The 15,360-nt window shown below is 41.0% G+C and overlaps 1 protein-coding gene across 1 annotated transcript in view; it reads right to left on the bottom strand.

Moving 5' to 3' along the window:
* Positions 1–953: 953 nt before the first annotated feature.
* The window catches only part of LOC124615705, a 128,453-nt gene continuing 114,046 nt past the window's right edge, over positions 954–15,360 (bottom strand). Inside the window, exon 11 of the mRNA XM_047143748.1 lies at positions 954–1,259. Coding sequence (XP_046999704.1) covers positions 1,179–1,259 — 81 coding nt within the window. The 3' untranslated portion in view covers positions 954–1,178. The remainder of the gene's footprint in view (positions 1,260–15,360) is intronic.

Genomic DNA, 15,360 nt, shown 5'->3' with positions numbered 1-15,360 from the left:
GAGAGAGAGAGAGAGAGAGAGAGAGAGAGAGAGAGAGAGAGAGAGAGAGAGGGTCTCTATCAGCCAAGGCCAGACTGCGAGCATGGTTGGAGAAGCAAACTGGGTGGTGGGGGTAAGGAAAAGGCTGGGGCGGAGAACGCGAGGGATGGCGAGGTAAGGTTAAGGTTAAGTGCTGCTTGTGGGAACATACGGGAGAGGGGGGGGGGGGGGCGGCAATGGAAAAGGAGAGAAGCAAAAAAAATAAAGGACTGTGTATTGCTGGAATGGGAACAAATCTGCTTGATTCCCTCAGGTGATGCAGCAGACCGGCTGTGAAGTCTTCTGTGAAGCTTACTAGTCGCTTGTAAGAATTCAACCTGCTAGGTTCCAAAACTATAAAATCTTCTGTCATAAGGAAGTTTCATTGGAAGATCACCATTGCCAAAATCATACGCTCCAAACAAAAATTTATGCTAAAACTGAAAAGAGTAGCGTCTTGCTCCTGTGCGTATAACAAACATTTGGAAAGGAACAATACATTTCATTCTTCCACCTACCTCATGTTGTTAGATGCTGATGAACATAACATAATTAAACAAACTAACAAAGCCTGAACTATTGCCTTTTGGTAAGAACTAGTGTTTTTTATATACATAATAATTTATTATCTGATTTCACATTCAGATTTGAAATGCTAAATTAAAACAATTTTAATAATGATGATAATATTTATATAATTGTTTGCAGACCTATCTTTTTTAATAAATTAATATCCATATATATTTTATTTCCAATTCATTGCTAATTTGTTCTCATTTTCAAAAGAAATACTGTCGCTAGGGATGGAACACAAGCTCAGACTGGAAAGATGTGGAAGGCAATTGGGCACATGCTTTTAAAGGAACTATCTCAGTTTTGAATACTAAAAAAAAAATCAGTAATGGATATGTTCTTTTATTGTGGGCTTACATGTTACAATATGAGGTCCATTGTTTACATCTATATGGCATATATAGTCTTTTTAATTGTGTGTTTGCCTTCCCCACCCCCACATTGTGCAGTGAAGTTTATGAAATAGATTTAGAATATATTATCTCCATGGTAACACTAAAAACAAAACAGATTTCTATATTTCTAGCTGCGTAAATTTTATAGTGAACTCAGTTGCTTTCAGCACCCTTCAATTTAACTGTGGCTTTTTACATTATGTTTCCATCGCTGCCAATTAATTCTTTCAACTTCTTGTTTATTGTATCCTCTGCTTCTTTCTTGTAACTGGCCTGTAAAAGGAAATGTCTTTTTGTACACACAGTTATTGCTGGGAAGTCTTTTTAGAAATAGAGCAGTGTGAGAGAACTAGTGTATGCAACAGCCATACAACCTGAGACTACTGGTGTTAACAGTCAAATATGAGGGGTTTTAAAGAAACGGTAATCTGGTGAACTAAAGCAAAATTTCAGTGCAGATTGGGAGTGACGTGAAAATTGGAAACAATTTGAATAATGATCAAAATCACTCGCTAACAAAAATATCTGTGCTATATACAGGGTAGGTTAATGGCATTGTGCAGATTGTGTAGTAGCCTGTGTTGGCACTTTGCAAGATCTTGTCACCACGACAGCGGAAATCAAGCTGCTGGATGCTCAATGCAACATGGAAGTTCTCAGTACATATGGATCCTCAGATGATACGTCACATCTAAAAAGATAATTTGGATATACTTGCTGTTAAAACAATTGGCTGTGGAGTGAAATAATGCTTGAAACAGAAGTTTATCTCTTTAATCCAGGCTATTGCTTCAGGACATTTAATCCAACCACACAATCTAATTGTTTTGAACACTGTTCACATTGTGAACCTATAATTACAAGAACTCACTATTTCGCTCCAACTTAGTCCCCAGGGTTAAACTGCATCGATGTCAGAAGTGCAGATGAAATTTAATATATTGGTTTTAACAGTTATCATACTAAAAAATTCAAGAAACTAATACAGTACTTTTTTTCTTGGCCAGTTTCAGTTGAAAAAATGTGGAATTTGTTGTGGGACATAGTGGAATATTCCCACTTAAGCCCCTATAGTTTTATGAAGTTCCACTATATGTAGCCTTCAAAATTGTGTCTGTAATGGTGCAGTGTTCCAAGCAGAGAGTAGTCATTGAGTAGTTTGGCAGAAACCCACAGCCTCACAGATATTCATATGCACTTGCACTAGTCTATTGAGACCTGGCAATGAACAAAATCATGGTGAGTTATGGCAAGGTATCTGTCATCATCGCAGCAGGGTCATGGAAACCTGTTCGATCTCCCGCATGCCAGCTGTTCACATGCAGCTGTGACTCACGTAGTGTTGGTACATGTGGACACACACATTTGCGGTGATTGATGGATCACAAACACATCGCCGTGCAACTGGACATCTGTGTTGTTAGTGCAGACACACTTGTCTGCCAGTTGGAGTACTCAAAGGTGTGCCCATTGGATTCCTTTCTGCCTAACAGAAGACAATAAAGAGCAATGAAACTGGAAACAAAATGACAGTTCTTGGAGTGGTGCCACAGCATTTCACATCCAAAGAAAAAGTTCAAAACCACGTCCTCACCGAGTAGAATCATGGCGATGGTCTTCTGTGACTGAAGAGATTATTCTGTATGACGTCCTCCCTTAAGGTGCAAAAATCAACTCTGAGGTATATTGTGCTACCCTCAGGAAACTGAAGAAACAATTTCAGTTTATTGAAGCCACATAAATGCAAATGAACTTTCCTTCTCCATGTCGAGGCAAGGACTCGCACAAGTCTGGGCACCTAAGAGGAACTTGCAAAACTTCATTGGACTGTTCTTCCTCATCCACCCTACAGCCTGGACCTCACACCTTCCAACTTGCATCTGTTTGACCCAACTCCATGTGAAGCAGTGTGTGGATGATGGGGAGCTTATTGATGCAGTAAGACATTGGCTCTGACATGGACAAGTAGAGTGGTATCATACAGGCAGTTGCATTGAATGGAAATTATGTTGAAACATAGGTTTTGTAGCCAAAAGAGCGGGGATTAATATAGTGTATTGGAATCTTGATTAAAACCAACCCACTTAAAAAAAAGTGTTGTATTACCTATTGAACTTCTCTTGTAAGTAATTATAGTTCAGGGTATAAGACTAAATTAAAAAAGAAAGTTTTGGCAAATGACTGCAAAAGGCAAAATACCAGGACAGGTCGTAAACAAATCGTAAGCAGTACTAGAATAAAAAATTTAAAAATAAAACAATCTAAAGAGAAATAGTAAACCACATATGATTAAAAACTTCAAATAGTGTTCATCTATAGTATTTTCACTTGCTACCATGAATTCAATTTACATATAAGTTGAGTTTCACCTTGGACATTGAACAGTGTGGAGGTAGTTTGTTCTTCTCCAGTCACAGAGAGTTGAAACTAAAGAGAAATCTTCTCAAATTTCCCTCAGACCTACCAAGACCTGCACCCTTATTGTAAGGAGTCTCCTGATGGCATATAGCTCTCATGATTGAGGAAATTTGGTAGAAGATTTTCAGGCAATGTCATCATATAGGATTGGAGGGCAGGGAAAAACAACTTTTATTCCATCAGTAAGTGTATTATCTATTAGGGTAATGTCTGGGCCAAAGAAAATGTAGAAATGTTCTTAGGAGGGTAGTATGCAGATAGGTGTAAAGTTTCCTGCACAAACCAGCATGGAGAGCAGTAACTCTTGAAAAAGAATAGAAACCCCAAATCATTGAAAGTAATTGTCTGATTACTGTGAACTTCAAAGAATTTACAGTAACCATAGCACACATACTGGATTTCTTAATTGGATGACTAAAGCAGTAGAATCAACAGTTGTCAGTTGACATTTATACCCTAGAAAGTCCAATTACAGCTTGACCAGTGGCGGCTCACGTATAGGCACTGTGGAACTGCAGCACCCACTATTTCCACATTATATTATTGTTAACATTTAATATAATGAGCCTTTTACTTTAATTCTTTAGTCCCAGAACATGGTGTTTGGCTGTTGTGTGCATGCACACACAGAGAACTGCACTGGAGGCTGGAAGGGAGAGGGAGTACTGTCACTTCCACAATTCTTCGTGGTGTTGTCTTTTTTTTTACTCTGCATATGTTGGCTCAACCGTGTCCCATGCTCGTGAATGATAGATATAAAATGTGGAATTAGACTACTATCTTGCTTCCAGCTATTCTAGTTTAATCTTACTTTTGTTCTTTTACTTTACAGAAAACCTTAACTATGGTCATTCATACCCAAGAAATACTTTCTGTGACTAAGTGAACTTCAACAGCTTATGTTTACTCAACTGTCTGTATGAGAAAGTTACAGCTAAATATAAACAAAATGAAAGATAAAACTGAAAAGGATAAGAAGTCAAAGAATCTTGTTGATTATGTAATTTCACTGTCACTTTTAGGAACCATTAGTACTAAGGAGAAAATTAGTGAAGCCTACAGACTCTCAATCAGTGAGAGTAATATAAAGGTTAAAAAGAACTGTGAAATTTTGCCAAAATAATAGACTGCATTATTTTATGGAAACTTTGTAACTCCCGTAAGTGGACATGATAAAAATGATGATTCAGTAAATCTAGGGATATTTGAAGGATTAGTAATGTTTATGTCTGAATTAGATTTAGATTTGAAGAATGATTTAGAATCCAGCATAGTCTTCAAGTGTTTTTAAGACAATTCAGAATGAGATATGTGGCCGTCCTCTGCAAAGAAGGTAAGAATGAAATTAGAAAGGCTTCCTTTGTAGATCTCATGGCTGATGACACAACAGATGTTTCAGAACCTAATTAAATGGTTCCTGGTGTTTGGTATGTATTGAATGGAGAAATATTTAAGTGTTTTTGGGGATTCTTTATTCTAGAAAATCAAACTGCAGATGGCAAATCAAAACTTATTTCAGAATAATAGGACATAATCCTTCAAGAAAATGGACAAAAACCGATAGCTCAGATATTTACTGATGATGCAAATGTCGGGAAAGCTGTAGTTCAAGCAAGAAACAATGCACTTTGTAGTAATGCACATTTCAGTCACTGCTATGGACATCGACTTAGTTTAACAATGAGAAATGAAGCAATTACACACATCAAAAAAGTTTTGCATACCCCGATTCCCAGAACTCTTGAATATAGATGTTGACTGTGGATATCATATCACAGACACACTCCCTTTGACTGTTCAGAGATGTCACTAAACCCACCCAAATATGTAAACAACCATGCATGAGCAGCGCCTAGAGGCTCTGACAGCCAATCAGTTCCAGTCATTCCACCAGAAAGAAGGTACATGGCTCGTGTTATCTGTAGTTCAACCATGCCTAGATGGTCAACACTGCGGTTCGATCGCGTCCGCATTGTTACTTTGTGCCAGGAAGGGTTCTAACAAGGGAAGTGTCCAGGCATCTCGGAGTGAACCAAAGCGATGTTGTTCGCACATGGTGGAGATACAGAGAGACAGGAACTGTCGATGACAAGCCTCGCTCAGGCCGCCCAGGGGCTACTACTGCAGTGGGTGACCACTACCTATGATTAGGGCTCGGAGGAACCCTGACAGCAACGCCACCATGTTGAATAATGCTTTTCGTGCAGCTACAGGAGGTCGTGTTATGACTCAGACTGTGCGCAATAGGCTGCATGATGCGCAACTTCACTCCTGATGTCCATGGCGAGGTCCATCTTTGCAACCACGACACCATGCAGTATGGTGCAGATGGGCCCAACAACATACCGAATGGGCCGCTCAGGATTGCCATCACGTTCTCTTCACCGTTGAGTGTCGTATATGCTTTCAACCAGACAGTTGTCTGAGACATGTTTGGAGGCAACCCGGTCAGGCTGAATGCCTTACACACACTGTTCAGCACGTGCAGCAAGGTGGAAGTTCCCTGCCGTTTTGGGGTGGCATTATGTGGGGCTGACATACGCCGCTGGTGGTCATGGAAGGTGCCGTAACGGCTGTACAACACATGAATGCCATCCTCTGACCGATAGTGCAACCATATTGGCAGCATATTGGTGAGGCATTTGTCTTCATGGACGACAATTCGCTCCCCCATCATGCATGTCTTGTGACATGACTTTCTTCAGGATAATGACATTACTCAACTAGAGTGGCCAGCTTGTTCTCCAGACATGAACCTTATTGAACATGCCTGGGATGGATTGAAAAGGGCTGTTTATGGACAACGTGACCCACCAGTCACTCTGAGGGATCATCACTATTGAGGAGTGGGACAATCTGAACCAAGAGTGCCCTAATGAACTTGTGGACAGTATGACACTACAAATACAGGCATGTATCAATGAAAGAGGATGTGTTACTGGGTAATAGAGATACCGGTGTGTACAGCAATGTGGACCACCAACTATGAAGGTCTTGCTGTATGGTGGTACAACATGCAATGTGTGGTTTTCATGAGCAATAAAAATGGTGGAAGTGGTGTTTATGTTGATCTATATTCCAGTTTTCTGTACTGGTTTCGGAGCTCTCATAACTGAAGTGATGCAAAACTTTTTTCTCTGACATTTGGACTATTCCAATATTCTTCTCAAGTAAAACCCGAACGTGTGTTCATTCTTGAAAAGCAAATGGACATTGACAGTTCACTTTCGTCTACTACAAGGTGGTACTTCAACATATGGACCTCAAAGTTCATTAAAAATTCCAACTAAAAAAAAAAATGTGAAATTTGGTGAATGCAAACCACTGCAGAAGCAACAGGAATTTTAAAATATGTGAATGGTGATACTTTCAAGTTTTTATTTAACTTTTTCGTAAAATTATGTCTCATTTTGAAATAATTTACAACTAAATGCTGTCTTGAGATATTACTAAGTTTATCGTTAATGAATATGTAACAGTATTCAAAACTACTACATTACAATTAAGAAACTCAAAGTACTGTGAGAATCCTTCAGAGACAGTCATGGTACAAGCTACGGAATTGTGTGAGTATACATCTGTTAGTACACTGGACAGGTATTCTTGCAAAAAACACTTAGCAGCTGCTAAATTGTTTTACAAGAAGTGCTTTGCTAGTTCTAAGAATGAACATCTTACACAAGAGACAGTTCTGTCCACTGAAGCATGTCCCATACTTAACAAAGAAAAACCAGAAATGGAACTAGTGATTATATTGTAGGTCTGATGTGCATGAACATTACATGTTCACTGAGCTGCTGAACTTTATCTTTGAAAAAAATCTGGACAGCAATTTTAGTGAAATTATGAGACTGATAAAGATCCTCTTGACAATTCCCATAACTACATCAGAAGTAGAATGCTGCTTGTCAACACTGAAAAGTATAATAATAATAATAATAAAAGCTTTAGTTTTGGAAAGGCTAAATGCACTTGAAGTTCTTCCTATGGAGAGAAATTTCCTAAGATGTCATCCAGAGATCAAAGATGGAATAACAACAATATAGTGAAAAGGATGCATTGCTACTCACCATACAGAGGAGATGAGTCACAGACAGGTGCAACAATAAGACCGTTAATGTGATCTTCTAAAGTAGACAAGAAAACACACACATGATCACTGTTTCTAACCACTGAGGCCAGACTGCAAGCAACTGTGCATAAGAGGAGAAGCAGTCTGGGTGGCGGGACTACAGAGGGGGCAGGGGCTGGGGCAGGGAGGGGGAGGGATAGCATTATAGGGTGGGTGACATTAAAGTGCTGTTTGTGGTAGCATACGGTGATTTGCATGGGGGGGGGGGAGGGAGGGGGGGGGCAGGGTAGATGCAGTTGTGATGTTGGGGGGGGGAGTGGAATAGGAGAGAAGTAGAGGAGGACACTAGAGAGAGAGTAGTGTGGGTGCAGTGTTCAAATAGAAAGCTGTATAGTGCTGGAGTGAAGGTGGGAAAGGGTATAAGTGGGTGAAGGACAGGGATTGGAACTAGTGAAGGTTCAGGACATGGGAATGTGTTCCCACGTACACAATTTGGGAAAGCTTGTGTTGATAGGAAGTATCCAGATGGCATTTTCAGTAACTGGGTGGTCGAGCTGTGTCTTGGCCACGGTTTTCAAGTGGCCATTCATGTGGATATATAGCTTGTTGGTCATCATGTCCTTACAGAATGCACCACTATGTGGCTTAGGTAGTAGATCACGTGATTGCTTTCACAGGAACCCCTGCCTTTCATGGGATAGGTGACACTTTAACCAAACTGGAGCATATGATGGTGGGAGGATGTATGGGACTGGTCTTGCATTTAGGTCTATTACAGGCATATGAGCCATGAGGCAAGGGGTTGGGAGTATGGGTGGATTAGGAATGCTCAGGGATATTCCGTAGATTCAGTGGGTGGCTGAATAACTCTGTGGGAGTGGTAGGAAGGATAGTGGATAGAATATTCTTCATTTCAGGGCATAACAAGAGGGAGTTGAAACCATGGTAGAGAATGTGATGCAGCTGGTCCAGTCCTCAGTGACACTGAGTCATGATGGGAGTGATCCTTTGTGGCCAGACAGTGGTTATGGGGAAGGTGGTAGGTGGCTGCAGAGACAAAGCATGGGAGATCCACCCATAACAGACTTAACAGCCATCAGCAATACTGCCACTTTGACAGCTACCATCCGTTCCATACCAACTACTCTCTTCCATACAGCCTAGCTACCCATGGCGTTTGCATCTGTCTTGATGATGATGATGATGATGATTGGTTTGTGGGGTGCTCAACTGCGCAGTCATCAGCCCCTGTACAAATTCTAAATCTGTACACAGTCCAACCTAGCCACTTTAACGAATGATGATGGAATGATGAGGACAACACAAACACCCAGCCCCGGCACCTGTAGTGATGAGCAGTCCCCCTCCCAAAATACTAAGCTTCTCACTGAGGCTTTCACAGACCTAAATTACCTTCCCAACATTGTACAGAAAGATTTCTCCCATGCCTTATCTCCCACACTCCCACCGTCTGGCCACAAAGGAGCCCTCCCCTTGTGACTCAGTACCACCCAGGACTTGAGTGACCAAATGACAATCTCCACCAGCATTTCAAGTAGCTCTTGTTGTGCCCTGAAATGAGGAATATCCTACCCACTATGCTTTTCACCATTCCTACAGTGGTATGCAGACATCCACCCAACCTACACAGTATCCTTGTCCAGCCCTACTCCAACACTGCTCCCAACCCCTTGTTTCGTGGCTCATATCTCAACAGTAGACCTAGGTGCAAGACGGGTCCCATACATCCTCCCACCACCACCACCTACTCTATCCCAGTCACAGGAATCACCTATTCCATGAAACGCAGGGCTACCCGTGAAAGCAGTCATGTGATCTACAGATTAAGTTGCAACCACAGTGCTGCTATATACATGGGCATGACAACTGGCAACATGAATGGCCACCTAAAAACTGTACCCAAGAGAAAGTTGGACGATCCAGTTGCTGAAAATGCTGCCCAGTACAACATGCTTCACTCCAATGACTGCTTCACAGCCTCTGCTACCGATTCTTCCTCCCAACACAAGCTTTTCTGAATTGCACAGGTGGGACATTCCCTGCAGTATATTCTGTGTTCCTGTAAACTGCCTGTCCTGCTAGTCCCTGTCCTTCACCCCTTCCTGCTCTCATTCCAGCACTTTATGGCCTTCTATTCCAACAATGCACTGACCAGTTTCTTTTTTCCCCTCCTTGACTTCTCTCCTTTTCTCCTCCCACTCCCACCTCCCCAACCTCCTGAATGCACCTAGCAGCCCATCCCTGTCCCAGCCACATCCCTGCATGCTACCACAAACAGCACTACACCCTCCCCCAACCCTACCCTGCTATCCACCCTCACCGGCACAGCCTCCTTCTTACCCCCACCACACAGATTGCTTTTTCCATTACTTGCAGTTGCTTGCAGTCCAGCCTTGGTGGCCAGAGACAGTGATTTTGTGTGTGTGTGTGTGTGTGTGTGTGTGTGTGTGTGTGTGTGTGTGTGTGTGCAAGCTTTGTGCTTGCATGAATGTGTGTATGTTTTCTAATTTATAAGAAGAGCTTTTAGCCGAAAGCTCACATGTATAACAGTCTTTTTGTCATAACTGTCTATGACTCAGCAAGACTATATGGTGAGTAGCGATTTATCCTTTCTAATGGTATTGTAGAGATCAAGGAGAAAATTATTGATCTTTTTGTGCAAATATATCCTTTTTAAATGAACAGATGTAGCTCCAACTGTTAACAACTTAGGTTAAAGTAAGTAAAAAATATTTTACTTCATTGTTTTAGGGTTGCGTCAAGTTTCTGAATACTTTTTTATATCTGTTCTTTTTCTTCCTTTTTACACAGTTTTGAAACAAAGGCTAAAAATTTTCTGGTGCAGCACCCTCACCGATTTTAACCACAAGCCACCACTGAGCATGGCCAAATGAAGTGACCAAGATGATGATAACTTTTTATGGAGCTATATTATATTAAAGATTAAAATACTAGTGATCAATTGATAAAGCATTTGCAACAAAGTTCCCAAGTGTGTAACAGTCCTAAAATGCAGTGGAGTTCATGTAACAATATGTACAGGAAGATGGCTAACCACAGAATTGACAGCGGTGAGATTTCTTCTGTAAATCTAAGATTATACTGAAAGGATACACTAATGGGAACTGGAGGTAGTGTATTCATCACAGGTTGACAAGAAACAGAAATCCACTAAGACTGAAATAAAGCTGCATTCGAGATTGAGCAAGATTCATTGTCAAGGGCTCTTTCTATTGACCATCAGAATCACCCCCATACATAACCGGCAAATTTAGAGAAATCTTAACTTCTCATACCATGCTAAATACACTCTGCCATGCAGTTCACAGTGGTTTGCACAGTATGTACAAGGTCTAGTCAAAAAATTCTTGAACATTAGTAATTTTGCGCAAAGGGTGTATTGGAGTGAAACACAGTTGGCACCCCTCCTCATGCCTGTGTTTGATGTGTAACTGCCAGAACCTTCTTCGTCGTATTTCTGTTAGTTATTGTTCAGTGCTGTACTGAACAGAACATTGTATGACACAGTTTGCGAATTTTGAGATGGCAGAGTTAGAGGAGCAAAGCGTCCGTATTAAATTTTGCATGAAACCCAAGAAAACCTTTACATGGACAAACCAAATGGTGCAGGGAGCCTATGGTGAGTGCTTAAGCCATATTCAGTGTTACAAATGGTTCACATGGCTTAGAAATGACCGGACAGAAGTTAAAGATGACCCCATTCAGGACGCCCTTTGACGTCTACCAATGATGCTCATGTCAGGAATGTCAAACATTGTACATGCCAAATGAAGACTGACTGCCAAGAGATTGCAGAAGAATGTAACATATCAGTTGGATCATGTCATGAAATCCTGACACAGCGTCTTGGACTGTATCATGTTGCCACCAAGTTCATCCCACAGCTCAGGAGTCAAGACCAGAAAGACCTTCGCCTCACAATCAGTGAAGAGCTATTGGATCGCACAAATGAAAACGAGTTGTTCCTTCAGAGAATCATAAGTGGTGATGAGACGTGGGTTTACAGTTATGATTAGACCAAGGTTCAAGCTTCACAATGGGTTGGAGAGGTTCTCCAAGACTAAAAAAAGGTAGTCAGGTCAGATCAAATGTCAAAGCCATGTTGATAGTTTTCTTTGACTTTGAAGGATTGGTTCACCATGAATTTATGCCACAGGGATAATCTGTTAACTGCTGATGCTATTGGGACATGTTGCGATGCCTGCGAGAAAATGTGAGAAGGAAAGAGCCTGAAATGTGGCGAGACACTTTATGGCTCTTGCATCACGTCAATCCACTTGCACATTCACCAATGTTTGTGTGAGACTGTTACTCAAAAAACAAAATCACTGCGCTGGCTTATCCTCTATACTCTCCAGACCTGGCCCCTGTGGACCATTTTTTTTATTTCCAAAGGACAAAGATATGCAACAGTAGACAAGGTTAAAGAAAATTTGCAGATGGTGCTTCGTGCGATCCAGCAATAGGCGTATCGAGACTGCTTCCGGAATTGAAAACGGCATTGGGAACATTGATCAGTTGTGGAGGAGAGAACAGGCCTCATGTGTAGATGTAGAATAGCTTGCTAGTCACTTGCTGTTTGTTTTTGAATTGGCACCATTCTGTACCTTTTAACAATAACTGCTTTAATCTTTTTCAGCAACATCATTTTACTGAAACTAAATATCGGTTATTATAGAAATAAATACTTCTTTTATTTTTTAGAGTAAGGTGTTTTCTTAATGTTTTCAATACCTTACAGTAGTTTGCCCCCCTCCCCCGCCCCCCCCCCCCCCTCCCAATGAACCATGGACCTTGCCGTTGGTGGGGAGGCTTGCGTGCCTCAGTGATACAGATGGCCATACCGTAGGTGCAACCACAATGGAGGGGTGCCTGTTGAGAGGCCAAACAAACGTGTGGTTCCTGAAGAGGGGCAGTAGCCTTTTCAGTAGTTGCAGGGGCAACAGTCTGGATGATTGACTGATCTGGCCTTGTAACACTAACCATAACGGCCTTGCTGTGCTGGTACTGTGAATGGCTGAAAGCAAGGGGAAACTACAGCCGTAATTTTTCCCAAGGGCATGCAGCTTTACTGTATGGTTAAATGATGATGGCGTCCCCTTGGGTAAAATATTCCGGAGATAAAATAGTCCCCCAGTCTGATCTCCGGGCGGGGACTACTCAAGAGGACGTCATTATCAGGAGAAAGAAAACTGGCGTTCTACGGATCGGAGCGTGGAATGTCAGATCCCTTAATCGGGCAGGTAGCTTAGAAAATTTAAAAAGGGAAATGGGTAGGTTAAAGTTAGATATAGTGGGAATTAGTGAAGTTCGGTGGCAGGAGGAACAAGACTTTTGGTCAGGTGAATACAGGGTTATAAATACAAAATCAAATAGGGGTAATGCAGGAGTAGGTTTAATAATGAATAAAAAAATTGGAGTGCGGGTAAGCTACTACAAACAGCATAGTGAACACATTATTGTGGCCAACATAGACACGAAGCCCATGCCTACTACAGTAGTACAAGTTTATATGCCATCTAGCTCTGCAGATGATGAAGAAATTGATGAAATGTATGATGAGATAAAAGAAATTATTCAGGTAGTGAAGGGAGACGAAAATTTAATAATCATGGGTGACTGGAATTCGATAGTAGGAAAAGGAAGAGAAGATAGTAGGTGAATATGGAATGGGGGTAAGGAATGAAAGAGGAAGCCGCCTGGTAGAATTTTGCACAGAGCATAACTTAATCATAGTTAACACTTGGTTCAAGAATCATAAAAGAAGGTTGTATACATGGAAGAATCCTGGAGATACTAAAAGGTATCAGATAGATTATACAATGGTAAGACAGAGATTTAGGAACCAGGTTTTAAATAGTAAGATATTTCCAGGGGCAGATGTAGACTCTGACCACAATCTGTTGGTTATGAACTGTAGATTAAAACTGAAGAAACTACAAAAAGGTGGGAATTTAAGGAGATGGGACCTGGATAAACTGACTAAGCCAGAGGCTGTACAGAGTTTTAGGGAGAGCATAAGGGAACAATTGGCAGGAATGGGGGAAACAATTACAGTAGAAGAAGAATGGGCAGCTTTGAGGAATGAAATAGTGAAGGCAGAAGAGGATCAAGTAGGTAAAAAGACGAGGGCTAGTAGAAATCCTTGGGTAACAGAAGAAATATTGAATTTAATTGATGAAAGGAGAAAATATAAAAATGCAGTAAGTGAAGCAGGCAAAAAGGAATACAAACGTCTCAAAAATGAGATCAACAGGAAGTGCAAAATGGCTAAGCAGGGATGGCTAGAGGACAAATGTAAGGATGTAGAGGCTTATCTCACGAGGGGTAAGATAGATACTGCCTACAGGAAAATTAAAGTGACTTTTGGAGAAAAGAGAACCACTTGCATGAATATCGAGAGCTCAGATGGAAACCCAGTTTTAAGCAAAGAAGGGAAAGCAGAAAGGTGGAAGGAGTATATAAAGGGTCTATACAAGGGCGATGTACTTGAGGACAATATTATGGAAATGGAAGTGGATGTAGATGAAGATGAAATGGGAGATACGATACTGCGTGAAGAGTTTGACAGAGCACTGAAAGACCTGAGTCGAAATAAGGCCCTCGGAGTAGACAACATTCCATTGGAACTACTGATGGCCTTGGGTGAGCCAGTCCTGACAAAACTCTACCATCTGGTGAGCAAGATGTATGAGATGGGCGAAATACCCTCAGACTTCAAGAAGAATATAATAATTCCAGTCCCAAAGAAAGCAGGTGTTGACAGATGTGAAAATTACCGAACTATCAGTTTAATAAGTCACAGCTGCAAAATACTAACGCGAATTCCTTACAGACGAATGGAAAAACTGGTAGAAGTTTACCTCGGGGAAGATCAGTTTGGATTCCGTAGAAATGTTGGAACACGTGAGGCAATACTAACCTTATGACTTATCTTAGAAAAAAGATTAAGGAAAGGCATTTGTAGACTTAGAGAAAGCTTTTGACAATGTTGACTGGGATACTCTCTTTCAAATTCTAAAGGAGGCAGGGGTAAAATACAGGGAGCGAAAGACTATTTACAATTTGTACAGAAACCAGATGGCAGTTATAAGAGTCGAGGGGCATGAAGGGGAAGCAGTGGTTGGGAAGGGAGTGAGATAGGATTGTAGCCTCTCCCCGATGTTATTCAATCTGTATATTGAGCAAGCAGTGAAGGAAACAAAAGAAAATTTTGGAGTAGGAATTAAAATCCATGGAGAAGAAATAAAAACTTTGAGGTTCGCCGATGACATTGTAATTCTGTCAGAGACAGCAAAGGACTTGGAAGAGCAGTTGAATGGAATGGACAGTGTCTTGAAAGGAAAATATAAGATGAACATCAACAAAAGCAAAACGAGGATAATGGAATGTAGTCGAATTAAGTCAGGTGATGCTGAGGGAATTAGATTAGGAAATGAGACACTTAAAGTAGTAAAGGAGTTTTGCTATTTGGGGAGCAAAATAACTGATGATGGTCGAAGTAGAGAGGATATAAAATGTAGACTGGCAATGGCAAGGAAAGCGTTTCTGAAGAAGAGAAATTTGTTAACATCGAGTTTAAATTTAAGTGTTAGGAACTCGTTTCTGAAAGTATTTGTATGGAGTGTAGCCATGTATGGAAGTGAAACATGGACAATAAATAGTCTGGACAAGAAGAGAATAGAAGCTTTCGAAATGTGGTGCTACAGAATAATGCTGAAGATTAGATGGGTAGATCACATAACTAATGAGGAGGTATTGAATAGAATTGGGGAGAAGAGGAGTTTGTGGCACAACTTGACGAGAAGAAGGGACCGGTTGGTAGAACATGTTCTGAGGCAT

This window comes from Schistocerca americana, chromosome 5 (assembly GCF_021461395.2).
Source record: "Schistocerca americana isolate TAMUIC-IGC-003095 chromosome 5, iqSchAmer2.1, whole genome shotgun sequence".
Lineage (NCBI taxonomy): Eukaryota > Metazoa > Arthropoda > Insecta > Orthoptera > Acrididae > Schistocerca > Schistocerca americana.
This window is presented reverse-complemented; position numbering and strand designations above follow the sequence as displayed.